The sequence below is a fragment of the Mercenaria mercenaria genome, chromosome 10 (assembly GCF_021730395.1).
Source record: "Mercenaria mercenaria strain notata chromosome 10, MADL_Memer_1, whole genome shotgun sequence".
NCBI classification, from domain to species: Eukaryota; Metazoa; Mollusca; class Bivalvia; order Venerida; family Veneridae; genus Mercenaria; species Mercenaria mercenaria.
The window spans coordinates 69,404,969-69,432,196 of record NC_069370.1 but is presented as its reverse complement, the minus strand read 5'-3'; the positions used below and the strand labels follow the sequence as shown (position 1 = coordinate 69,432,196).

Genomic DNA, 27,228 nt, shown 5'->3' with positions numbered 1-27,228 from the left:
GTTACTATACTGTATACATACAGTCTATATACATACAGTCCACATAATTATGCAATCTTGTGTGCGTCAAATTGCAATGTACTGTGTCAGTGCATGCGGGGTGTACATTCATCACCTTTAGTGAAAGCTCTAGTTACAACAACATCTGTAATAGTATGCACTCAAGTCCCCCTACAGTTTTCATCCATATCAAATAAAGTGAAGTATATGTTGTCATATTAGGTGGATATGTACATATTTTCATGAATTTCATGTCTGCTTATTTTTTTCTGGAATTATGGCCCTTTTATGACTTGTAGGTAGTATAACATCAACATCAGAACATTGTGTACTTAAGTCCTCCTACAGTTTTCATCCACTTTAAATGAAACATCATTAACATGGAGTGGACATGAACATATTTTCAGGACAGGAAGTGGATATGACTTTACTTACTTTTGGGACATTTATGTCTGATTATTTTTTTCTGGAGTTATGGGCCTTTTTAGACTTTTAAATATTACAAGTATATCCGATCCCTACAATTTCCATCCAGTTGAAATAAAACTTTGTATACATCATCAGCATGAAGACATGCGCATATTTTTTGGACTTTCATGTCCACTTATTTTTTCTGGAGTTATAGCCTTGTAGACTTTATTCATTATTCTGTCAGAGGTTTTCAGAGGGCATATATCATACAATGATGACATAATTCTTGTTTTTGAAATTTATCATAGGCACTCATTCGCACAAAACTCTTTCAGAAGGTCACATTAAAGGGACTTATCCAGACATTTTAGGTGAAAAATAATTTTTCTCAAAAATTGATAAAAATTGAGTAGTCTAAAAGTGGTTAGTGGTAAAACTTATTGACATAAGAATTTTGCAAGATATTTTTTAAATAACCAAATAATTATATTGTGCAGAATGTAGTAAACCGTTGCAATGCTTTTGAAACTAGAGCTATCACTAAAGGTGATGCATGTACCCCCAGCATGCACTGACACAGTACATTGCAATTTGACGCACACAAGATTGCATAATTTTGTGGACTGTATGTATATAGACTGTATGTATACAGTATAGTAACAAAAAACAAAGTCCCATAACTATGCAGAATATTTATCTAAAAGAATGTAACATGCACCATGCACAACTAGGGTTGGTACTGATCACTTGTGTGAAGTTTCATTAAATTGTGTGTAAGGGTTTGGTAGATTAGGCACGCACAAGATTGCATATGCAGACTGTATGTACATAGTATGTTAACAAGAAACAAAGTCCCATAACTCTGCAATTTTTGTCGCTGAAAGAACCTAACATGCCCCATGCACAACTACTGTTGTTACTGATCACTTGTGTGAAGTTTCATTAAATTGTGTCAAGGGGATGAGGAGAGATGGTGCGCACAAGATTGTGTCTATGCATATAGTATAGTAACAAAAAAACAAAGTCCCATAACTCTGCAAAAATTTTGTCTGAAAGAACCTAACATGCCCCATGCACAACTACTGTTGTTACTGATCACTTGTGTGAAGTTTCATTAAATTGTGTCAAGGGGATGAGGAGAGATGGTGCGCACAAGATTGTGTCTATGCATATAGTATAGTAACAAAAAAACAAAGTCCCATAACTCTGCAAATTTTTTTTCTGAAAGAACCTAACATGCTCCATGCACAACTACTGTTGTTACTGATCACTTGTGTGAAGTTTCATCAAATTGTGTCAAGGGGATGAGGAGAGATGGTGCGCACAAGATTGTGTCTATGTATATAGTATAGTAACAAAAAAACAAAGTCCCATAACTCTGCAAATTTTTTTTCTAAAAGAACCTAACATGCCCCATGCACAACTACTGTTGTTACTGATCACTTGTGTGAAGTTTCATTAAATTGTGTCAAGGGGATGAGGAGAGATGGTGCGCACAAGATTGTGTCTATGTATATAGTATAGTAACAAAAAAACAAAGTCCCATAACTCTGCAAATTTTTTTTCTAAAAGAACCTAACATGCCCCATGCACAACTACTGTTGGTACTGATCACTTGTGTGAAGTTTCATTAAATTCTGTCAAGGGGATAAGGAGAGATGGTGCGCACAAGATTGCGTCTACGGACAGACGGACAGACGGACAGACAGACAGACAACCTGAAACCAGTATACCCCCCCTTACAACTTTGTTGTTGGGGGGTACAATAATGCAGAAAATTTACATTTTTCTTGCAATTTTACCAATTTCTAACTTTTGTTTTCACCCACTTTATCATTTTTCAGTGTCATATATAGTTTATTACATTCTATGCCAAACTTGGAAGAAATGTTGAAAAATTTCACCCAAACTGCTGGCGAGTAGCTTTAAAGTGTTTTGGAATCAGGGCCATTTACTCCACATCCCCATTCCCATTGCCTCCTTGCCTTAAAACTATACGTACAGCTGTTTTGAAATACAAGTAGCCAGTTACTGTAAATATAACTAAAAAGTATGAGGTTTACTGTAAAAATGTTTTACTTTTGAACAGGAAAAGTACATCTTCGGTCTTTGGCGAAGATTTGTGAATGCGTCAGGTCCGTTGCCTACACTAAAGGTTTTACCTATTTTTCTGAGAGGCATTGTAAAACTGGAGTTGTTGCGTTTGTTGTTTGTCAGTTGTTCAGTTTTACACGTGAAGCTCATTACCTACGCAAATGGAATAATTTTGGATTAAATAAGCCACAGAGATTCTTGTTGCACTTGTCCCAGGCTGGAAAGACATCCTACACGACAAACATAGATTGGTTCGATTCCAATAATAAGAAGATAGGTAACTTTCTTATCAAGCTTATTGGCGCAGATGAAAAGACGCGAAGACCAGTCGCTCTCCCAGAATATTTCTTTAAGGATATCCAGTCACATTTTGCTAACATTCAGACTCAAACAATGGAAAAGGTTGAACTGCCAAAAATTCCAAGCAAAGCTTTCTGCTTGAATGTTAAAGCGCTTTACAGTGATTGTGATGAGTATGATCATGTAAATCAAGCCATTTATCTGGAATGGTGTTCAGATGTGGCATCTGAAGTCGCTGTGAATGGACATTTTTCATTCTTCAAGAAACATATTGAATTTTATCCATTAAAGTCAATGGAAATGTATTACAATGGAGAAGGACTTTTGAAGGATGAGTTAGCTGTAAATGTTTGGGAATGTGAAACAGACAATGCCTGTCTTTTATTTGCTATTCAAAAGGAAAGAAGCATTATTTTTCACATGAAAATGACATTTTATAAAGATGAGCAGGATACTAGTACATCTGGTGTTACTTCTAAGATGTGATATTGTTTGTTTGAAAAACAAAATTTCAGATAGATTGACTTGCAGCTACAAATGATTTTGAGTTAGCACTGAATTGTATAGTTACTTGCAATGATAAGATATTATAGGGGGTTTGATTGAATCCTTCAACTTGAATTCAACTCTGTCTTGTCTAGGCTGATAGGCTTTCATACTATGTACAATTTGGTTCGAAATAGGAAATCATTATACCTTATACAGATGTTTATTCATTGTGTTTGCAATGTTGTTTTCTCTTTACATTATGGAGCTTTGTTTTAGTGCTTAGTTGTTATTGTATAAATGTTTGATATATATCAGTTTAGTTTTTGTTACTAAATTTTTGACTGCTGAGCCTTGTATTAGTGTGTTTACTTTCCATGATGTTTTCAGGTCACCATTTTTTCCATACCATTTTTAGTGTGAGTGAAAGGAAGGGAGTCATACCGCTTTATATATGTTAACGGACATTAACAAACTGACTAATATAAATTCGAAGAAAACATTCTTCAGAGCTCTCAAAATGTTTCCCCTTTTATTCTTGTTTATGTCTATGTTTTCATTATATGAACTTTTTTTAATGAAAAGGCCTTTATATAGTCAAGCATTGCTGCCCTCTAACAGCTCTTGTTAATATTCTGTAACCTTGCATTCTTCTTGAATGCCAGACAGCGGAAAGTCACAAAACATTTCCCAAAGACCATGTTTTATTACTCATAAACATTCAATAAACATTCAATAATGACGTTTATATGAAACTGTAGATGTAGCTGTAATTAGCTCATCTGATTTTTTGAAAAAAAATGATGAGTTATTGTCATCACTTGAGCGTGCGGCGCGGCGTCGCGTTGCCTGTTAAGTTATGTTTAGGTCAGTTCTCCTAACTATCAAGCTATTGCTTTGAAACTTGGAATACTTGTTCACATCATAAGCGACCCGTATAGCAAGAAAATAACTCCATCTTGCTTTTTGCAGATTATGGCCCCTTTTGTACTTAGAAATTTCAGATTTCTTGGTTAAGTTTATGTTAAGTCAATTTTCTCCTAAACACAAGCTATTGCTTTGAAACTTGGAATACTGTTCACCATCATAAGCAACCCTGTACATCAAGAAACAAACTCATCTTGCTTTTGCAAATTATTGCCCTTTTGGACTAAGAAATCATTTTCTTGGTAAGTTTTATGTTAGGTCAGCTTTTACCTAAACTATCAAACTATTGCTTTAAACTTGCAACACTGTCCCATCATAGTGACCTGTATAGCAAGAACATAACTCCGTCTGCTTTTTGCAAGATTTATGCCTTTTGGACTTAAAATATCAATTTCTTGGTTAAGTTATTTAGTCAACTTTTTTCTTAAACAAAGTGTCTTTATACTGCAAACATTGTCCCATCATAACAGCCTGTACAAACATAACTCATCTTCTTATGCAAATAGCCTTTGGATTAAAAATCATTTCTGTATATTATGTTAGAACTTTTCTTTAAATATAAAGCATTGCTTAAAATCAACATTTCAATATATGACTGTATAGAAACTAGATTAGCTTTGCGATATTTATTATTTAGACTTTTATTAAAAAATCGATACAACCAATTTTGTTTTTTGGTTTAAACAAACATTTAGTTGTTTGGATATGATTCAATGTACTGTTTTGATTATGTTGATGTAGCTTCATTCATGATTATTTGTGAAAAAAAAAACGTCAGGAATATAGTCCCAATCTATGGAACATTTGATGTCCTATTTAGACTTACATTGTAGCAGACATTTTCTTCCATTTTACAGGTAAAGTTTCGCTTTGGTCTTTGGGAAAGGTGTGCGAGTCTGCACGATGGCAGGGATTGATTCATGGGCTAACATATTACCCAGAATTACGTAAAGAAAATGCCATGTTTGCAGCAAATCAGTCCATACATTTCAGCAAAGAGTTTAGTGACATTAGTTATGGGAAACATTTTGGTGAAAAAAAGCAATTGAAAGCAAACATTTACATTTGTAATGTTGGTAAAACATCCTATACAATTACTGTTGATATATTTGATTACAAATCGGGTATAAAATTGGTCACAAATTCATTAGTTGGAGTAAATGTAAATAGAAAGCTGAGGAAACCAGCACTTCTGCCAAAGTTTTTTTATGAAAATCTGGAGAAACATTTAAAGCATGTAGAAAATAACACGATTGGCAGAGCAGTTTTACCAACAATTCCAAATGGTGCTTTCCGGTATGAAATCAAATGTGTGCATAGCGACAGTGATATGAATAAACATATTACACAAGTTGCATACTCAAAATTTTGTTCCGACGCTGCATCATTGGGTGCCTTGAAAGGACATTTTTCACAATTCAAAAGACACATTGAACTTTATCCCTTGAAAACAACAGAGTTCCACTTTATTGGTGAAGCCTTGGTGAATGATATTGTTGTTGTACATGTATGGGAAGAGCCTGACAGTTTTAGGACTTTAAACTTCGCAATTACTAGGAAAGGAAAAATAATCCTTATTCTGAAAATGGAGTTTTACGAAGGCAGTCCAGCAGATGTTTCTCCTCATTTGAGGTCAAAGTTATAAGAAGTTTATGTTTAGTAGTTGAATTTCCCAAAGACCAGATATGCTATAGCTCATACTTTTCCAAAACTTACCAAAGATATACATGAATTGGAAAAAAGAAAATCCTGAAGTTTGAAGCAGGGATGTAAATATTTGATTTCTGAAAGTAGGTCTCCTTGACTTTCCAAAGTTTGTAAATAGGTTAACAGTGTGTTTTTCTACTGTTGCATAAAGGTCCCATGCGAACTTTCTTTTTGCTCACCTGAGCACGAAATGCTCATGATGAGCTATTGTGATCATGCTGTGTCCGTTATCTGTCTTGGGAGCATGTATGTGTCTGTTGTCAACAATTTCTTAAATGGCATCTCCTCAAAACCACTGAATGGATTTTGATGAAACTTGGCCTGGATGTTCCTTGCATAGTCGTCTTCCCAGCTGTGTCAAATGATTCCACTTGGTTACACATAAAGGCCACCAGAGCTAAAAATAGAAAAATGTTCAAGCCACATCTACTCATACACCACTGGTAATCTAATTTCACACTAATGGTCTTAATGTAACCCTCTTCCAAGATTTTTCAGCCTATCTATATAGATTTGTCAAAAAACATGGCAACTAGGTCAGTTTTCCCTTTATGTATATAGTGGAAACTTTAAAAGTCATGTATGAAACTACTGGCCTGATTTTAAAATAATTTCACACAAGTGGTCCTTGTTTGACCCTCTACCAAGATTGTTCAAATTATTTTGATTTGTCAAAAAACATGGCCGTCAGAGGATGTGGCCAAAATCTTCTTGTATGAAACTCAGCTGGCCCAATTTTAAAATCATTGTCAGAAACTGCTGCCCCTTTACAAAGATTGTACAAATATACTATTTTATTATAATTTCACAAACATTTTCCTTGCATAATTATCTTCCAAAACTGTTGAAGCATGCAGTGTAACTCAGGTGAGGGATCTTGTTTATTATTTCTAAAGAAAACACATGAAAAAACTGCAAAAACAAACCAAAAGTTAATGAGATTTTGTGTGGGGGGGGGGGGGGGGGGGGAGAGGATTTTTTTGCCAACAAAAAAAAGTGAAATAACCTTCTTTCACGATTTAAGAAAAAAATTGCAAAAGTACTAAAGTGATTCGATTTTTTTCTTGATATTTTTTTTCTGAAATAAAAAAATCCTGTGCCTTCACATCTATACTCGAGTATGGAAGAGCATTATAGTACCAGGTGGGTGTTATTTATTAAATGGAAATGTTGTACTATCTTAAGGAGGTAGGTTACCTTGGTACAAGGGTAAATTCAGATTAGTTGAACTGCAGCATTTTTTTGTATTTCGTGTAATATAAAGTTTTAACTGCTACAATCTCAATTTCATTTGTCTCTGTCCCTTCAAGTTCAATTTTTATCCAGGTTTGAAGAACATTACCCTCCAAACGTATTTCATATTGAAAGAAGAAGGAAAATACGGAAATTTAACACTTTTCAGAGTATTTTAGTTTCATTGATATCCGTAGAAGTCTGCATAATTGATAATTTTACTAGTATGCACGTTAGCTTTCTAATATAAGCTTAAAATGTATATGTCGCGGGGCTCGTGTTTCCATGGTAACGCATTTTCTCTCATTTTTAAACAACTATATATAAAAATAGGGGTTTTCGAAGGCTTCAGTGCCATTCTGTTAATGACCATCATGGAATATTTGGGTAATATTATTAGCAAAATACCATGCACTTTACATGGTACCCTATTTTTCTTAAAATTTAAAGTAACCATGGCAACAGAGATGTTTAAAATAGCTTTTATCATGCTTTTTGTCGTAATTTCTTATAAAAAAAATATTGAATAAGATTATCTTTTTAGATAATGTGGCTTTAAAACATTATTTCTAAAGTAAGTTACATTTTCGTGTTATTTGCATTTATTCAAACACATTTCACAGGTTAGAATACTTACAGCAGTACCCCTCGTATGGTATTTTTCATGGAAAAATCGTTCAACTTGCTGCTAATATTCTCATGGATATTGTTGAAATGAAAATAAAAAGCCGAAGCTGTGTTTCTTAAATAGATCAGTGTCAACGCTTTTGAATTTTACATTTAGATACATAGGTCACGGGCTTCGTTTCCATGGTAACATCAATTCAATTTAAGAAACCACTATTTTTTACTGAAATTTGAACAATTTTAGATCTTAGTTTTAGTATATAAGTAACAAATTATCAACAGACCCTGAAAAAAGGGTATTACAAATCAAACTGCTAGATTTTTTATTTGAAAATGGCCGTAACAGGTATCCTTTCACCCAACTATATTCCAAATAACATTGGTTACCATCATCCATTTTCTTACATTCCGCATGCAGTGCTCCAGCTAGGATTAAAAAAGGGCAGGGTGCTGGCAATGAGAAGGGCACTTCTGTCTTCTAGGGGGCGGGGGTTCCGGGGGCATCCCCCCACCAATAAAATTGTAACTTGTGCATGCATTAGGGGCATTTTAACATACACTTTAGACAAGGAATTTTGCATACTTTTAGCATTATATTAGGCACACTTTAGGCATAGTATTAGGCATACTTTGTGCTTTGATAGGCTCAGTTTGTCATCTCTTATATACTTAGGATGCTGTTGCTCGTATTTTACTTGGCAGTATCAGAAATTTTTGAAATACAGGCGAGAAATGATGGCCTGAAGTGCATTTTTAGGTCTACATTTCGAGGTATTGCAGGGGCATGTTACTCTACCTCTTAATTGGGTGGTCAGTGGGCTCTCCCCTGGAAAACTTTGAAATACAGGTAGTAAATGGTGGCTTCTGCTGCGTTTCTGGGTCTAAATTTTGAGAAAAAAATACTTTTGTCAAAATAGTAGGGTGCATTTTTGATGAGTTTGTTGCTTTTCAGCCAGCTCATTTTTAGCTCATCTGATTTTTTGAAAAAAAATGATGAGTTATTGTCATCACTTGAGCGGTTGTCGGCGTCGGCGTCGGCGTTGCCTGGTTAAGTTTTATGTTTAGGTCAGCTTTTCTCCTAAACTATCAAAGCTATTGCTTTGAAACTTGGAATATTTGTTCACCTCATAAGCTGACCCTGTATAGCAAGAAACATAACTCCATTTTGCTTTTTGCAAGATTTATGGCCCCTTTTGTACTTAGAAAATATCAGATTTCTTGGTTAAGTTTTATGTTTAGGTCAACTTTTCTCCTAAACTATCAAAGCTATTGCTTTGAAACTTGGAATACTTGTTTACCATCATAAGCAGACCCTGTACATCAAGAAACATAACTCCATCTTGCTTTTTGCGAGATTTATTGCCCCTTTTGGACTTAGAAAATCAGTTTTCTTGGTTAAGTTTTATGTTTAGGTCAGTTTTATCCTAAACTATCAAAGCTATTGCTTTAAAACTTGCAATACTTGTTCACCATCATAAGTTGACCCTGTACAGTAAGAAACATAACTCCGTCCTGCTTTTTGCAAGATTTATGGCCCCTTTTGGACTTAGAAAATATCAGATTTCTTGGTTAAGTTTTATGTTTAGGTCAACTTTTTCTCTTAAACTATCAAAGCTATTGCTTTGAAACTTGCAACACTTGTTCACCATCATAAGCTGACTCTGTACAGCAAGCAACATAACTCCATCCTGCTTTTTGCTATAATTATTGCCCCTTTTGGACTTAGAAAATCATTTTCTTGGTTGAGTATTATGTTTAAGTCAACTTTTCTCATAAACTATCAAAGCTATTGCTTTAAAACTTGCAGCAGTTTTTCACCATCATAAGTGGACACTGTACATCAAGAAACATAACTCTATCCTGCTTTTTGCAAGAATGATGGCCCTTTTTGGACTTAGAAAATCATGGGTAGGACAATATTTCTATTACACAAAAAAAATCAGATGAGCGTCAGCACTCGCAAGGCGGTGCTCTTGTTAAACAATATTTTTGAAAAATTATTATGATGCAGACAGTTAAATAGCAGTTTAAATAAAGTTTACAGTGACCTTACGTCTTATTAAACTTATTTCAAAGAAATATTCACGAAAATTCGGCAATTTTATACAGCAGACGACGATCTACTTTCGATTTCAAAAACTTTTAAAATGATCAAGGTAAAAAAAATTCCTATTTCAATTTGATTGTGGTCGATTTTTATCAATTAGATTTAAATGTCTGTTGTCTGGACTTAAGTTTTAATTGTGTATGAACGGACATTAACATCCGCGACCGAAAACGAAAGTACAGTTTGACAAGCGGCGTGAAAATGAAGATAATTTTCAGACTGGTTAGATATTGTTTTAACACTAAGCTTCAGTGATTTTAGTGCTGGTGTAGCAGACTAAATCGGGCCGATCACAGCAGGTAATTGTTTGCCTATTATGTCAATACCCCCCGGCGTGTATCACTCGATAAAAAGGTGTAATAAAGCACTGAGGCTAAAAAGGGAAGGTTGGCTAAAAAGGAAATGAATGGTTGTAAAACGGGCAGGGTGCCAGGCGGGGCAACAGGGCAGAACGAATTTCGGAACGGGCGATGCGCCCTGCTAAAAATTGCTAGCTGGAGCACTGGCATAACATTTCAATATAACTACATAAAAGAAGCAAAATATTGATTATTTTTCTGAGCAAAAGACTCATAAAAAATATTTTAGCAAATAATGGTTATCTGAAAATAGTTAAAATAAAGGAAATGCACAGAATTACGTACTTTCAAGATAAAAGCTATTAATTTTGCGCGGTATCTGACACGTAACGTCATGACGTCATTTAAAGGCAACATTGTTTTGAAGCATTTCTGCGGCAATTTATTCATTATTTCTACATTATTAAACCATAAAGCATCAGCTCGAAGACAGGTTCATGATTTATTTTCAGAAAAATGGATATAGTTACAAACACATTTTGTTTGTCGTAAACGTCGTCGTAAATCGTCACGTTAGCTTCCGGTTGGACATGCGCACATACAAATATGAAGGTAACCTACCTCCTTAAAATCTAGACATGTTATCTTGAAACTTTGACTTACTTTACTTGAAATTTTGGCTTACTTACTTATGGTCATATATGTATAGGTCCAGGCTGGGATCAGATACCATGGGTACCAAATTATGCCCCCTTTTGGACAAGTTACTATCTCCAAAACTGATGCAGATATTGAATTGAAATTTCACATGTCTGTTTGGGGTTATAAAACTGGGTGATAGCATCAAGTCCCATTACTCTGACATGCATTTTGGCCAAATTATATCCCTTTTGGACTTAGAAAATCCTGGTTAAAGTTTTGCATGCAAGTACTGTATAGCTATTAGGCATATAGCTTTGAAACTGATTTTCCTTTTTCTAGGTCAAAAACCAACCTTACAGGATCAAGTCCCGTAACTCAGACATGTATTTTGGGCAAATTATGCCCCTTTTGGACTTAGAAAATCAAGGTTAAAATTTTGCATGCAAGTTACTGTCTCCAAATCTAAAGCAGATACTGGATTGAAACTCTATAGATATTTTAACATTTAGGGTAATATTCCTATTTCGGGGACAATTTGAATAGTCGAGCATTGAATGTCTTATGGACAGCTCTTGTTTTTTCCTGGATTGATGGCCGTTTTGGACTTTGAAATATTGCAAGTATATCTGACCCCTACAATTTCCAACCAGTTGAAATAGAACTTTGTATATATCATCAGCATGAAGAGGACATACACATACTTTTGGGACTTTCATGATGATTTTTTTCTGGAGTTACAGCCTTGTTGTAGACTTTATTCATTTTTCCATCAAGGGTTTTCAGGGGGCATTTGTCATACAAGGGTGACATCATTCTTGTTAGCTCACCTGAGCCAAAGGTTCAATGTGAGCTTTTGTGACCGCTTGATGTCCATCATCCGTCGTGCGTCGTCCATTCGTCAACAATTTCTGAAAAAAGCTTCTTCTTCAAAACTACAGGGCAGATTTACACTAAACTTCACAGGAATGATCCTTGGATGGCCCTCTTTCAACATTGCCCAAAGAATTAAAATCCATTCAGAACTGTAGTTGCCATGGCAACTGAAAGGAAAATCTTCAAAATCTTCTTCTCAGAAACTGTTAGCCGGGTTTCAAAAATATTTTGTAGAAATGATCTCTAGGTGGCCCTCTACCAAAATTGATTAAGCAGTTCTATTTCGGTAAAAAACATAGCTGCCAGGGGGCGGGGCTTATTTTCCCTCAATGGCTATATTGTAAATTTCAAAAATCATCTTCAAAACCAGTGGGCAGATTTACACCAATCTTCACAGAAATGATCCTTGGTTGGTCCCTTTCAAAATTGCCCAAACAATTAAAATCCATTTAGAACTGTGGTTATCATGGCAACCCAAAGGAAATTTAAAAAAAAATCTTCTTCTCAGAAACTGTTAGCCGGATTTCAAATATGTTTTGTAGAAATGATCACAAGGTGACTTTCTACCAAAATTGCTTCAGCCATTCTATTTCGTTAAAAAACATGGCCACCAGGGTGTGGGGCTTACTTTCCCTAGTATATGACTATATTGTAAATTTCAAAAATCTTCTTCTCTGAAACCTGAAGACCTAGAGCTTAGATATTTGGTATGTGGCATTGTCTAGTGGACTTTTGCCAAGATTTTTTAGCTGGACTATACGAAGTATATGGAGAGCTATCCTACTCAACCCGGCGTCGGTGTCCTTCTGCATCCCCACCTTGGTTAAAGTTTTTTTTTACACTTTCTCTTTTTTCTCCTTATCTCTGTAATTACTTGATGGATTTGTTTCAAACTTAAATTAGTTATTCCTCATCATCACCCACATCATTTGGCACAAGGGCCATAACTCTTACACCAATATTTCATGAATCTTCCCCCCTTTTTACTTATATAAGTATTAAAAGTAGTCAAAACTACAAAAACTTTTTAAAAACAAGTCACTTTATTTTTAACCAACATTTCGGCTACATCAGCCTTCTTCAGGGTTCAAAATAAACATAACAAAGGAAGTGACGTCAACGTCAAACGACGTCGATGACGACAACGTCAAAATTAAACAAAGAGTTTGGCGTAAAAATCATAAACAGGATCATAGTATGATACATAAAAACTGGTGAAAAAATGCAGTATAAGTGCAATGATTAAGGAATGGCACCAGTAAAAACTGATTATGGAATACATTCAAGTAATAAAATATACATATACAACAAGTATTTCAGAAAGGCATTAATACAGAATTTTTGAATTCATTTCTTGTGGAGACACAGTGCCCAAACAGTACATCCAGGAAGTCTCTTTTAAAAGCCTTTTCCAAGGATTAGTTACTTTATCAATGGGCATAAAAGAGAAATCCTGGATAGTATGTCCTTGAGAATTAAAATGTTCAGAAACATTAGTAGTAGTTTCTGGATAATGATTGATATCAAATCTATGACTATTCATTCTTTGTGAACATTGCTGGTGCGTTTGTCCAACATACTGTTTAAAACATTTATTACATGTTATTAAGTAAATAACATCAGTTGAATTGCATGACAGATCATGTCTAACATTATAACAAGATGAATTGGTGGAACTAGAAAATGAATTATCTTCATTAATATTTAAGCAGTGTGTACAGCGACGTCTATAACATTTACTTACACTACAATTTTTGTCTTTCTTACTCAGCCTAGAATGAACTAAAACATCTTGAATATTCTTGGGTCTTTTGTAAGCAACAATAGGTTTATAGTCATATAATTGTCTAACACTCTCTTGTTGAGAATACTTTAAAAGATTCTAATATTGGTTTATTATTTTACCAATATTGGGCAAAGATGGATTGTAGGTACATACAAAAGGAATGACTTTATCCGTATTTTTGCTACTGCACGAATTAAGAGCATCTTGCATTGATAGAGAAGAGGCCTTCTTTAATGCCTCATTTATAACACATTCAGGGTAGTTACGTGCTTGAAAGTATTCTTTTTACTTAAAATTTCAGGTTAAAGTTTTGATGCACTTTCAATCTATCTCAGTTATTACTAAATGGATTTGATTCAGACTGAAAGTAGTTGTTCCACATCATCTCCCACATCATATGACACAAGGTCCATAACTCTGGTACCAATATTTTTGAATTATCCCCCACTTTTACTTAGAATTTCAGGTTAAAGTTTTGATGCACTTTCACTCTATCTCAGTTATTATGCCCCCCTTTGAAAAAGGAGAGGTATATTGTTTTGCAGATGTCGGTCAGTCGGTCGGAATGTAGACCAATCCGTTTCCGGATGATAACTCAAGAACCCTTGGGGCTAGGATCATGAAAGTTAATAGGGAGGTTGGTCATCACCAGCAGATGACCTCTATTGATTTTGAGGTCTGTATGTCAAAGGTCAAGGTCACAGTGACCCTGAATAGTAAAACGGTTTCCAGATGATTACTCAAGAACACTTGGGCCTAGGATCATGACAGTTGATAGGGAGGTTGGTAATGACCAGCAGATGACCCCTATTGATTTTGAGGTCAGTATAGTAAAGGTCAAGGTCACAGTGACCCTGAACAGTAAAACGGTTTCCGGATGATAACTCAAGAACGCTTGGGCCTAGGATCATGAAAGTTGATAGGGAGGTTGTTAATGACCAGCAGATGACCCCTATTGATTTTAAGGTAAGTATATTAAAGGTCAAGGTCACAGTGACCCTGAACAGTAAAACGGTTTCCGGATGATAACTCAAGAACGCTTAGGCCTAGGGTCACGAAAGTTGATAGGGAGGTTGGTAATGACCAGCAGATGACCCCTATTGATTTTGAGGTCAGTATGTCAAAGGTCAAGGTCACAGTGACCAGGAACAGTAAAATGGTTTCCAGGCAATATCTCAAGAACGCTTGGGCCTAGTGTCAGGAAAATTGATAGTTAGGTTGGCCATGACCAGCAGATGACCCCTATTGATTTTGAGGTCATTAGGTCAAAGGTCAAGGTTACATTGGCCAGGAACAGTTAAATGGTTTCTGATCTTCTTGTCCAAAACCATAGGGCCTAGGGCTTTGATATTTGGTATGTTGCAAAATCTAGTGGTCCTCTACCAAGATTGTTCAGATTATTTCCCTGGGGTCAAATGTGGCCCTACCCTGGGGGTCACATGGTTTATATAGACTTATATAGGAAAAAACTTTGAAAAACCTCTTGTCCAAAACCACAGGGCCTAGAGCGTTGATATTTTGTATATGACATCATCTAGTGGTCCTCTACTAAGATTATTCAAATTCCCCTAGGGTCAAATATGGTTCCGCCGTGGGGGTCACATGGTTTACATATACTTATATAGGGAAAAACTTTGAAAATCTTCTTGTCCAAACCACAAAGACTATGGCTTTGGTAATTTGTAATGTAGCATCATTTAGTGGTTCTCTACCAAGTTTGTTCAAGTTATCCCTCTCGGGTCAAATATGGCCCTGCCCTAGAGGTCATACGGATCATATAGACTTATACAGGAAAAAACTTAGAATCATCATGTCCATAACTTACATCATTCAAATTTGGACCACATGTTTAGTTTTGAGTGGCAAGATGAACCTTGACATGAGTTGACCTTGATCTTGACCTAGTGACCTACTTTCACATTTCTGTACCTACAGCCTTCAAATTTGGATCACATGCATAGGTTTGTGTACTGAAAAAAACTTTGACCTTGTTATTGACCTAGTGACCTACTTTCACATTTTTGAAGGTACAGGCTTCAAATTTGGACCACATGCATAGTTTTTTGTTCCAAAATAAAATTTGACCTTGATTTTGACCTAGTGACCTACTTTCACATTTCTCAAGCTACAGCCTTCAAATTTGAACCACAAGCATAGTTTTGTGTACTGAAATGAACTTTGATCTTGAGATTGACCTAGTGACCTACTTTCACATTTCTGAAGGTACAGGCTTCAAATTTGGACCACTTGCATAGCTTTGTGTTCCGAAATGGAATTTGTGTTTACAGTGAGCATATAATTTCTGTTCCTTGTGCAATTACTGAATGCATCAAGGGGGGCATTTCGTGTTCGACGAGCTCTTGTTACTAAATGGATTTGATTCAAACTTAATATAGTTGTTCAACATCAACACTCGCATCGTATGACACAAGAGTCGTAACTTTTGCACCAATACTTGATGAATTATCTCCCCTTTTTACTTAGAATTTCAGGTTAAAGTTTTGATTCACTTTCACTCTATCTCAGTTATTACTAAATGGATTTGATTCAAACTTAAAATAGTTGTTCCAACTAATCACCCACATCATATGACACGAGGTGCATAACTCTGGCACCAATTTTTCATGAATTATGCCCCCTTTTACTTAGAATTTAAGGATGTAGGAACGAATTTTTTCTAATGTTAAGAATTTTTTCATACTCAAAGCTTGAAGAACATTAGTTTCCAAGACAAACAAGAGAAGAAAAAAGACAGGTCACCGAACTCGTTTTAATTTTATAGGGCATTTTCTTCACCCACTGTTTACGCTTTTCTGAAATTTTGTAAAATTGAAAAAATGGTCATACTTTATAAAACATATAATATCCCACTTAATGTTATAGGGATTTCAGGTCTTACAGGTTAATATGACTATAAGGTGATGTCAGTATAATATAAGCATAAATGTCACTAACAAATCTCTTTCATTTTTATATGTTGACATAATTACCCCACCCACTTTATTTTCAATGGAAAAAACGTATTTAGATCTACAAAAAAAATTTTGACGTTAGGATTTTCAAAATGTTTTTAATGACACATAAAAATGCTTCAAAATGGAAAGAAAAAAGTTGGGGTCACCGTGGATCTAAAAGATTTATTAAGAAAAAACTGTTAAAAACTGGTGAATTTTGATATTTTTTGTTCTTTTTGTTTTAATTTATATTTTCTAGGTAATATAAAGTGCTATCTTGAAAACTTTTATTTCAGTTACAGCTTATTGTTATATGTATCAGTCAGGAAAATATCAAAACAAACCTAATCTACTTTAATAGATATTTGAAATTACCTACCGCTACCCCATTGTAAATCTTACATCAATTTTGGGCAAATGCCAGCCAAAAATAAATGTAAAAATTTTTTTTTCACAATAAGTAGAATATATTTGGTTGAATGGTACATTATTAGCCATATTTTAATTATTAAGCATTATTTTTGGCAAAACTTTTGTTAGAAAGCAATATTCGAAGAAGCATGCATTTTCACTATAATATTATCTTAGTAATTACTAAATGGATTTGATTCAAACTTAAAGTAGTTGTTCCGCATCATCACCCACATTATATGACACAAGGTGTATAACTCTTGCACCAATATTTTATGCCTCCTTTTTGCTTAGAATTATACTTATTTAGTGTTTTGATATACTTTATCGTTATATACGCCCATTTGAAAAACAGGACGTATTATGAGAACGCCCCTGGCGGGCTAGCGGTTGGGTGGGTGGCATCCACAGTCTGTCCAGAGCATATTTTCTTCATGCATGGAGGGATTTTGTTGTAACTTGGCACATTGTTCACCATCATGAGACAGAGTGTCATGCGCAAGAACCAGGTCCCTAGGTCTAAGGTCAAGGTCACACTAAGAGATCAAAATTTGATCTAATTGATCTAATAAAATGTCAAATTCAAGAATGACTTTGTCCGGAGCATATTTTCTTCATGCATAAAGGGATTTTGATGTAACTTGGCACAATTGTTCACCAACATGAGACGGAGTGTCATGCGCAAGAACCAGGTCCCTGGGTGTAAGGTCAAGGTCACACTTAGAGGTCAAAGGATACAAGAATGAAAACTTTGTCCGGAGCATTTCTTCTTCATGCATGGAGGGATTTTGATATAACTTGGCACAAATGTTCACCACCAGGAGATGGAGTGTCTTGCGCAAGAACCATTTCCCTAGGTCTAAGGTCAAGGTCACACTTAGAGGCCAAAGGTCAGATACAAGAATGACTTTGTCTTGAGCATTTCATCTTCATGCATGGCGGGATTTAACTTGGCACAATTGTACACCGTCATGAGGTCCCTTCTTTAGAATAACTTCCCTTTGTTGTTACTATAAATAGCTTATATTGTAACTTTTTCATTACTAGTTGTAGGGAAAAATCGAGACCACTTTTCTTTAGTACAACATGCATGTTACATCCAATTTTGAGGTGTATTTTGACGTATCTCTACCTGGTTAAGATTTTTGTATGGACATACAATTTTTTTTCTTTTTCTTTTTTTAAAGATTAACTTCCCTTAGTTGTTACTATAAATAACTTATATTGTAACTTTTTTATAATTGACCATAGGGAAAAACCAAGACCACTTTTCTATGGTACAATATAGATGTTACTTTCAAATTTTAGGTGTATTTTAAGATATCTCTACCTGGCAAGGAGTTTTTTGTGGACTTAGAAAAACAAAAGAATTACAATAATTACTAAACAACAAAATTAAAAATCCCTTTACAAATACAGGTGCTAGTGTAAAGAAATTTTCTGTGATGGGCATATATATTGTGACATTCTGGCACTCTTGTCTCTCTTATAACTTAATATTTTTGACACAGACTCAAGCTATTGTGCAATATCTTCATCCACCATTGGAGTCATTAAACACTCCAGTGACAGCTCCAGCTTCCTAGATGTGCCCAGTTTCACTATCCAGCATCAAAGTAGTCGAGCGTGCTGTCTCCTGTGACAGCTCTTGTTAAGTTATGAATCAAAGGTCAATATTGGCCCTTGAATTTACATAGAGTTCTATAGGAAAAACATAAAAAAAATGTTCTTCCCTAAAACCGAGAGGCACAGAGCTTAGATATTTTACATGTGGCATTATCAGTGGTCCTTTACTAAGATTGTTCAAATCATGACCCAGGGTCCATTTAAAGCCCCACCCCGGGGTCACTTAGTTTTTATATAAGTTACATAGGAAAAAATACTTCAAATATTATCTGATCATATTTCCTAGACTGTTTAATTATAATTACCTGATGACCCCAAGTAATTAGGGGTTACTTGACTGTGACCTTGACCTACTGACCTACTTTCTTGTTTTTTAAGATACAACTTTGAAATTTGGATGACTTATACAGTTTTGCACACCGATCTTAAAACTGACTTTCAGTGACCATGAATGTGACCAACTGACCTACATTCTTAATATTTTAGTTTCAGTTTGACATTTGAAACATGTTCACACAACTGGGAAATGATTTCATTGCTTACTTATATCTAACTTTCTTACCTGATCTCTTACACTTGTCTGTGTAGCTCATATTACTCAGGTGAGCGATCCAGGTTCATCATTACCCTCTTGTTTTAGATATTCCCATTGCCTCCTTCCTTTAAAACTAAACATTTACTGTAGCTGTGAAATATGAGAAGCCAGTCAATATGACTAAAAAGTAGGAGTTTTACTGAAAAAATGTTTTACTTTTGAACAGGAAAAGTACATCTTCCGTCTTTGGCAAAGATTTGTGAATGTGTCAGGTCCGTAGCCTTCACTAAAGGGTTTACCTATTTTTCTGAGAGGCATCGTAAAACTGGAGTTGTTGTGTTTGTTGTTTGTCAGTTGTTCAGTTTTACACGTGAAGCTCATTACCTACGCAAATGGAATAATTTTGGATTAAATAAGCCACAGAGATTCTTGTTGCACTTGTCCCAGGCTGGAAAGACATCCTACACAACAAACATAGATTGGTTCGATTCCAATAATAAGAAGATCGGTAACTTTCTTACCAAGCACGTTGCCGTAGATGAAAAGACGCGAAGACCAGTCGCTCTCCCAGAGTATTTCTTTAAAGATATCCAGTCACATTTCGCTAACATTCAGACTCAAACTATGGAAAAGGTTGAACTGCCCAAAATTCCAAGCAAAGCTTTTTGCTTGAATGTTAAAGCGCTTTACAGTGATTGTGATGAAAATGATCATGTAAATCAATCTATCTATCTGGAATGGTGTTCAGATGTGGCATCTGAAGTCGCTGTGAACGGACATTTTTCATTCTTCAAGAAACATACTGAATTTTATCCATTAAAGTCAATGGAAATGTATTACAATGGAGAAGGACTTTTGAAGGATGAGTTAGCTGTAAATGTTTGGGAATGTGAAACAGACAATGCCTGTCTTTTATTTGCTATTCAAAAGGAAAGTAGCATTATTTTTCACATGAAAATGACATTTTATAAAGATGAGCAGGATACAAGCACATCTGGTGTTACTTCTAAAATGTGATATTGTTTGTTTGAAAAACAAAATTTCAAAATTGATTGACTTAAAGAATATGTTGAGTTTAGTATTGAATTGTACAGTCAATTGCAATCAAAAAATATGAAAGGGGGTTTGATGTAATCCTTCAACTTGAATTCAACTCTGTCTTGTCTAGACTGATTAGGCTTTCATACTATGTATGATCACAGGTGGTTGAAGCTCTATCAATGAAATATATGTGCAGGTTAGATCTCTTGAAGAGATCGTAGATCTCTGAAAGAGATCCAGGTTGGCAACTTTGCGACTCGGTTCGATTTTTTAAACAGCAATTTTGAAAGCAAATGACGTTGGATTTTTGTCCATGATACACCATTCCAAAGAGAAAAAAATAACTTTTGTACGTACTTAATGTCTAGGACTCATTTCATGTATAGAATACACATTTTGCGTATAAAGTACATAAAATGTTCTGGTATTCGGCCATTCCATATCCAACTTCCGGTCAGTCGGAGAGAATGTATCGCTTAGGAACAAATTAAGAATCTTTCATCCCACAATGTGTACAAACAAGGACGGCAGTTGTTCAACTCGTAAAAATTGGACATAGCATCATTTATACAGGTCGTTGTGAAGCAGAAAGAACATTTTTGCTACTCAGTACCCCAGGTTTGAAACATACAGGAATTTAAAAGTGTAAACTGTACCTGACACATTTTAGAAGGTGAATGTCCGATTGCCGAAGTGAACACGAATATGTTTTTCATGAAATCTCCAATTACATAGTGATTTCCAAAGTCCATTTGTCACATTTTATCGCAACTGACATTATAAACATGGCTGCAACTATTTCCAAGTACTATGCATGTGACGTCATTTGTTATCTACGTCAGTAATGAAATGAAACCATTGAGGCCCGTCAAGTGTTTATTATTCACTTCTGTGTATCCTGTGAAAGGAAGTTGATGTTCTGGAAATTATCATTACACAGACTGCTGGAATGCATAGCACTGAATTATTTCTTGGATAAATTAACAAGAAATTAGAAAAAAAAAACAATTGGAGAGCATAATTATGTAAATGCCTTGGTGAAAAATATCTAACAGCGACTCGGGTGTGTAGCTGGAACCTTTTTCATAGTACGCAGGCGTGGTAAAATGGGTTTAGGTATATTGTCCTCCGCTATATTTTTAAAGTTAGAACGGCAAATCATGCATTTTGTTGTATATTTGAAGTAAAAGCATTGTTAAACATATTTATATCTTGAATAATTTTCATTCAAACTGTATAGATCTAATTTTACTAGACCTACACGCCTGTGAAATATGCACCACATCTGCAATTTGCAACTTTTTTTTTATTACTGATTTATTTTCATTACATACAATACCATAATTCTCACAGAAGGTGCACACTTTGCACTTTTTTATGCACGGATTTCTTGCACTAATATGATCGAGCATATGTACACTCTATAACTTAGAGTGAATCTTTTATCCTTTTGCTATGCAAACAGTTCGATCACTTGAACAAAGTCGGCGGTCTTATTTCTAAATATATTTGTTGTTAAAAGAATGAAGACATTTGTCATAACTTTTAAAAATTAATCATCAAAGACAAACCGAGGGGTTATATCGAAAATTTATCACTTAATTAACCGCATCCTACATCTGAGGTAGTCCTAACACAGATGATAATACAGGGCTTCCATTAAGCAGCGTCCCTGCGTAAAATACGCCAAAAATTATGATCTGTATGCCAATACACAAAGTCAGAGGCGTACCAAGGACTTCCGTTATTTTCAAAGGATGACAAAATCAATACACCGTGACGTAACTTCACTTGAATGACGTGATTAGCTCCGCCCCAAAATTAATCAAAGCGGTTTAACTCTTGATTGACAGCTTCGTAAAAACTGCCGGCAGTGTTTGAAGTGTGAGACTAGTGTGAAAGCATCGTGTTTGATAGAGACTGTCTGTAAATGTAAACCGTTATCCAGATCAGCTGACATATTTAGAAGGCGCAAATTGCCGACAGTAAAATATTACATGCATCAAAGAAGTATAAATACATTTATTTTTACAGCTCTTTGGCTAGTTCAATATATACATTTTCGTACACTGTTTGGCAGATTTTCTGATGTTTGGTTGAACACACCTGCAGATGTGAACGTTAGGATGGAAACGTGAATAATAAAAGAATCAGCCTTTACGAATAAAAATCCAGCTTAAATATGCACAAATATCGGGCCGATAAATTTCTTGTTATTTTATTTCTTTTTATTTTGCCGGGAAAACTGCACGTGCATTCCATGATGCTACTTCTGTAATGACCGCATGCTTATATTTTCACGTCACCAGAATGGTTACAGTGTTGAAACTTTCATATGATTATAAGCAAAATGCTCTACAACCAAATGAAAATGCATGCTTAAGAGTTTGAATTTATATCGTGTCTGTACGTCCGCGTGACAGGCTCTGAAATGTTTGAATTTATAATATTTTTTATTAGAGTTTATATTGAAAGACATTGTGTCTGAAATCTTTCGTCCTCCACCTCTGATTCAAGTTGGGAAGTTGGCAACAGGTTTGTACTGGTACAGAATCCAGGAACACTGGTTAGGTTAATTGCCCGCCGTTACATAACTGAAATACTGTTGGAAGTTGGCAGTTACTTGCAGAGAACAGGTTTGTACAGGTACAGGTTAACTGCCCGCCGGTGACTAGTGGAAAATTCATAGTTATGGGTAGAGCTAGTGGGGTTGGAGGAAAATTAAAAATCATGGGTATTGGGGTTGGAGGAAAATAAAAAAATATGGGGGATGGGTTTTTTCAAAAAGTGCCTTACGACCCCCCCCACCCCCCCACCACCACCACTACAATTAATTCTGGAACTGCCCTATCTATTGGTTGGCGCATAGGGTTGTTGAAACCAGCCAATAACATTCAATGTTAATCTATATGTTTATGTTGATAAGATTTACAAAAAACCAATTCACCTGGAGGGGATTGCTTTTATTTACACTGTCCCGTGTCTTTGGAACATGGTGGGGGTAAGAGTGAGGTTGGGTGCGCACCATAAACCGGTTTAAGCTCCCCAGTGGTGTTTTTGCCACTGACCGTTCCAAGGCGGTGCCCCACTGTGTTCCTTTGTTTGTTCGTTTTGTCCTCGTGTGTTGACTGTGTGTATGCGTGTGTATGTGTGTGTGTGTTTGTGGTGTGCACGTCTGCGTGCTGTAGGTTTCGTTTTGGGGAGGCTACGATTTGGTACGTGGCATTCCCTGTTTGATATTTGTCTTTGTTTTTTTTGTATTGCAAGTTTAGCGACCAAACATTAAGTATTTTAAATACATTTTAATATAACAGCAATGAATACTGTAAAATTGAAAATGATACATAGATCTACTAAAATGCTAGGTTTCCTTCGTCGCTCATTTCGATAAAATAAGCACACAGCAGAACCTCTTCATCCCAAGGCTGTTATGACGTCACGAACATTACGTCACAGTTCCTTGAAACCGTAGGGGATTTCCTAAGTAAATAAAAGTTCTGTTGACTGTATTCAGCTCGGATAGTTTACAAACTGACGTTTTATAATTCTTTAATCACCATTGTTGTTCGATACGAATTGTTATCGGTGAATTTAGGTTTTTCTTAGAAGTGATTCACCTCGAATTTTAAAACCGGAAGCTGGAGAAGGTATGGCGGAATACCAGTACGGCGATTCCGATAGTGTAAGATAACGAATAAAATGAACGACTTGGGTATGTTTCTTACTAGATGTGCTCAGCGTACCGTAAGAGGAATGATTATTTTACTATTTGAAAGGGTGTTTACATTGGTAGTTGACATGTGGTTCGATTTATCAGTCGACAAAAAATGACAAAAAAAGACAAGATTTACTTGCCAACCTGTACTATTTCATAGTATATTAGGTGGGTGGGATATGGTAATGCATATATCTATTGATATATAGCTTCCAGCGCCTGTGGTATGATTTGGTTTGAAATAGGAAATCATTATACCTTATACTGATGTATTCAGTGTGTTGGTAATTATTGTTTTCTCTTTACATTGTGGAGCTTTATTTTAGTGCTAATAGTTGTTATGTATAAGTGGTTTGATATATTGGTATCAGATTTGTTTTTAATCCCCCGCCACGAGTGGTGGGGGTTATAGGAATGGTCTCCTTCCGTCTTCCGTAACATTTCATGTCCACTCCATATCTCCTAAACCCCTTGAAGGATTTTCATGAAACTTGGGTCAAATGATCACCTCATCAAGACGATATGCAGAACCCATGAGTCAGCCATGTCGGCTCAAGGTCAAGGTCACAATTCAAGGTCAAAGGTTTGAGACTTTCATTTTGTGTCCGCTCTGTATCTCCTAAACCCCTTGAAGGATAACCATGAAACTTGGATCAAATGATCACCTCATCAAGACGATGTGCAGAATTCATGAGTCAGCCATGTCGACTCAAGGACAAGGTCACAACTTGAGGTCAAAGATTTGAGCCTTCCATTTTGTGTCAGCTCTGTATCTCCTAAACCCCTTGAAGGGTAGTCATGAAACTTGGGTCAAATGATCACCTCATCAAGACAATATGCAGAACTCATCAGTCAGCCATGTCGGCTCAAGGTCAAGGTCACAACTAGAGGTCAAATGTTTGAGCCTTCCATTTTGTGTCCGCTCTGTATCTCCTAAACCCCTTAAATGAATTTCAAGAAACTTTGGTCAAATGATTACCTCATCAAGATGATGTGCAGAACTCACGAGTCAGCTTAAGGTCATGGTCACAGTTCGAGGTCAAAGGTTTGAGCCTTCCATTTTGTGTCTGCTCTGTATCTCCTAAACCCCTTGAAGGATTTTAATATGACTTGGCTGTAACCATGTTGACTCAAGGTCAAGGTCACAGCTCAAGGTCAAAGGCTCTGTATCTCCTAAGCCCCTTGAAGGATAATCATGAAACTTGGGTCATATTATCACCTCATCAAGACGATCTGCAGGACCCATCAGTCAGCCATGTCGGCTCAAGGTCTAAGTCACAACTCAGGGTCAAAGGTTTGAGCCTTCCATTTTGTGTCCGCACTGTATCTCCTAAACCCCTTGAAGGAATTTTAAGAAACTTTGGTCAAATGATCACCTCATCAAGATGATGTGCAGAACTCACGAGTCAGCCATGTCAGCTTAAGGTCAAGGTCACAACTCAGGTTCAAATGTTTGAGCCTTCCATTTCGTGTCCGCTCTGTATCTCCTAAACCCCTTGAAGGATTTTCATGAAACTTGGGTCAATTGATCACCTCATCAAGATGATGTGCAGAACTCATGAGTCAGCCATTTTCGCTCAAGGTCAAGGTCACAACTCGAGGTCAAAGGTTTGAGCTTTCCATTTTATGTCTGCTCTATATCTCCTAAACCCCTTGAAGGATTTTTATATGATGTGGCTGTAATATTCCCCTTATCAAGACAATGTGCAGAATTCAAAATTCACCCCAGCCAGCTTAAGGTCAAGGTCACAACTCGAATGTTTAATAGTTCCACCAAATACCATAAACCCTTTCACTATCCATAACAGTGGCGGGGGATATAGCTGTCTTTCAGACTGCCTTAATGTTACTAGATTTTTGTCTGCTGAGCTTTGTTAGTGTTTACTTTTCAAGGTGTTTCTGGTTACCATATTGTTTATACCATTTGTGTGAGTGAAGGGAAGGGAGTCATACCCCTTTATATGTATTTACCAAACTGACTCTATAAATTTGGAGAAAAAATTTGATTCTGCCAAATCTTCTGAAAATCAATCTGAAGTTCTTTCCCAAAGACCAGATGATTTTCTCAATAGAAAGATTATTCAAGTCAAACAATATCTGCAAATGCAATGAAATATTAAGTAAAAGAACAAATATTATATTACAAATACTCTGTCTTCAATCTTCATCGTACTGAAATATTTCATCTTTAGTAACTATTGTAGTGAAGGATTGGGCAAAATATATTAAAATCAATACCAACTTGAATAAAAGTCGAAGTAAAAAAATGATAATGCTGTTCAACAGACTTAGGACTCTGTGAATGTTTCTTTCTTCTTTTGAACGTCAAAATTTCATATGCATTTTGTATTGGGATATTTAATATTAATATCTTACTGTTAATTGTGAATGGCAATTCTTTGGTCTAGGGTAAAATTTTCTCAGGTTTATAATGCATGTATAGTCATCTCTCGCCAGAGGCGGAGGGATATAGAATTGATGTAGTCTGTCTTTCTGTCTGGCTATCCATCCAAAGCCATATCTATGATATGGTTTAGATAATTTGAATTGAACATGAAATGCTAACTGCTGTAGGTAAATGCCATCCTGCAAGAATCATTCAGGTTGCCTGAGTAAGACTATTCATGGCTCTTTTGTATATGTATATATATTTATTCGAATTTCTGTTCTTCCAGAGTCATATCTCAGACATGGTTTGATGGATTTCAATAAAACTTGGTAGAAATGTTAACTGCTATAGGGCAATGTGGCCATGCAAGCTTCGTTTAGATTGGTTGAGGAAGCCAAGATTTATGGCCCTTTGTAATTATATGTAATGTATAATATAGCACATATATAGTGTTTTTATTCAATTTTTTTCCGTCTGGAGTCATATTTCAGAATTGGTTTGTAGGATTTCAATAAAACATGGTAGAAATAATTACTGCTATAATGAAATATGGCCCTGCAATTTCCAGTTGTATTTGATGGCAAGATTTATGGCCCTTTGTACTTGTATATATAGTAAATAAATACAGTGTAGTCACTTTTCTATCTGTCCAGAGTCATATCTTACACATTGTTGAATGGATTTCTACTACACAAAAAATCATGGTAGATGTTGACTGTTGTAAGGAAATTTGGCCCTGTAAGTTTCTTACAGATTGCTTGCTGAAAAGGTTAGTGGCCCTTGATTGATATATATATATATATATATATATATATATATATATATATATATATATATAGTAGTGTCTGTCCATCTGGAGTCATATCTAAGACATGGTTCAAAGGATTTCATTGAAACATGGTTTTAATGTTTCTTGTAATTGGCAAATGTGACCCTGCAAGTTTCAGTAAAATTGCTTGAGGAACACATGAGTGATGGCCCTTAGAACTTATATCATGTTTACTATATAGGGTATTGCTTTGCAAATTTAATGGCATTCTAAAGTCCATTCTGTGGGATATTTTC

General features: G+C 35.6%; 1 protein-coding gene and 1 long non-coding RNA gene across 8 annotated transcripts in view; both read left to right on the top strand.

Annotated features, from left to right (window-relative positions):
- Window positions 1–27,228, top strand: part of LOC128559976 (uncharacterized) — a 168,923-nt gene that overhangs the window by 46,367 nt on the left and 95,328 nt on the right. The window lies entirely within an intron of this gene.
- Window positions 1–27,228, top strand: part of LOC123561343 (uncharacterized) — a 61,062-nt gene that overhangs the window by 24,298 nt on the left and 9,536 nt on the right. For 3 of the 7 annotated variants that reach the window (XM_053553295.1, XM_053553298.1, XM_053553294.1), the window contains one exon: window positions 2,501–4,028. The exons of 2 other annotated variants lie outside the window; for them this stretch is intronic. In XM_053553295.1, the coding sequence (XP_053409270.1) occupies window positions 2,501–3,291 (791 nt within the window). In that variant the 3' untranslated portion in view covers window positions 3,292–4,028. Of the gene's footprint in view, window positions 1–2,500; window positions 4,029–5,075; window positions 6,457–19,244; window positions 26,806–27,228 lie in introns of those variants that run through there. 2 more of the 7 variants (XM_053553297.1, XM_053553299.1) reach the window with 2 other exon arrangements.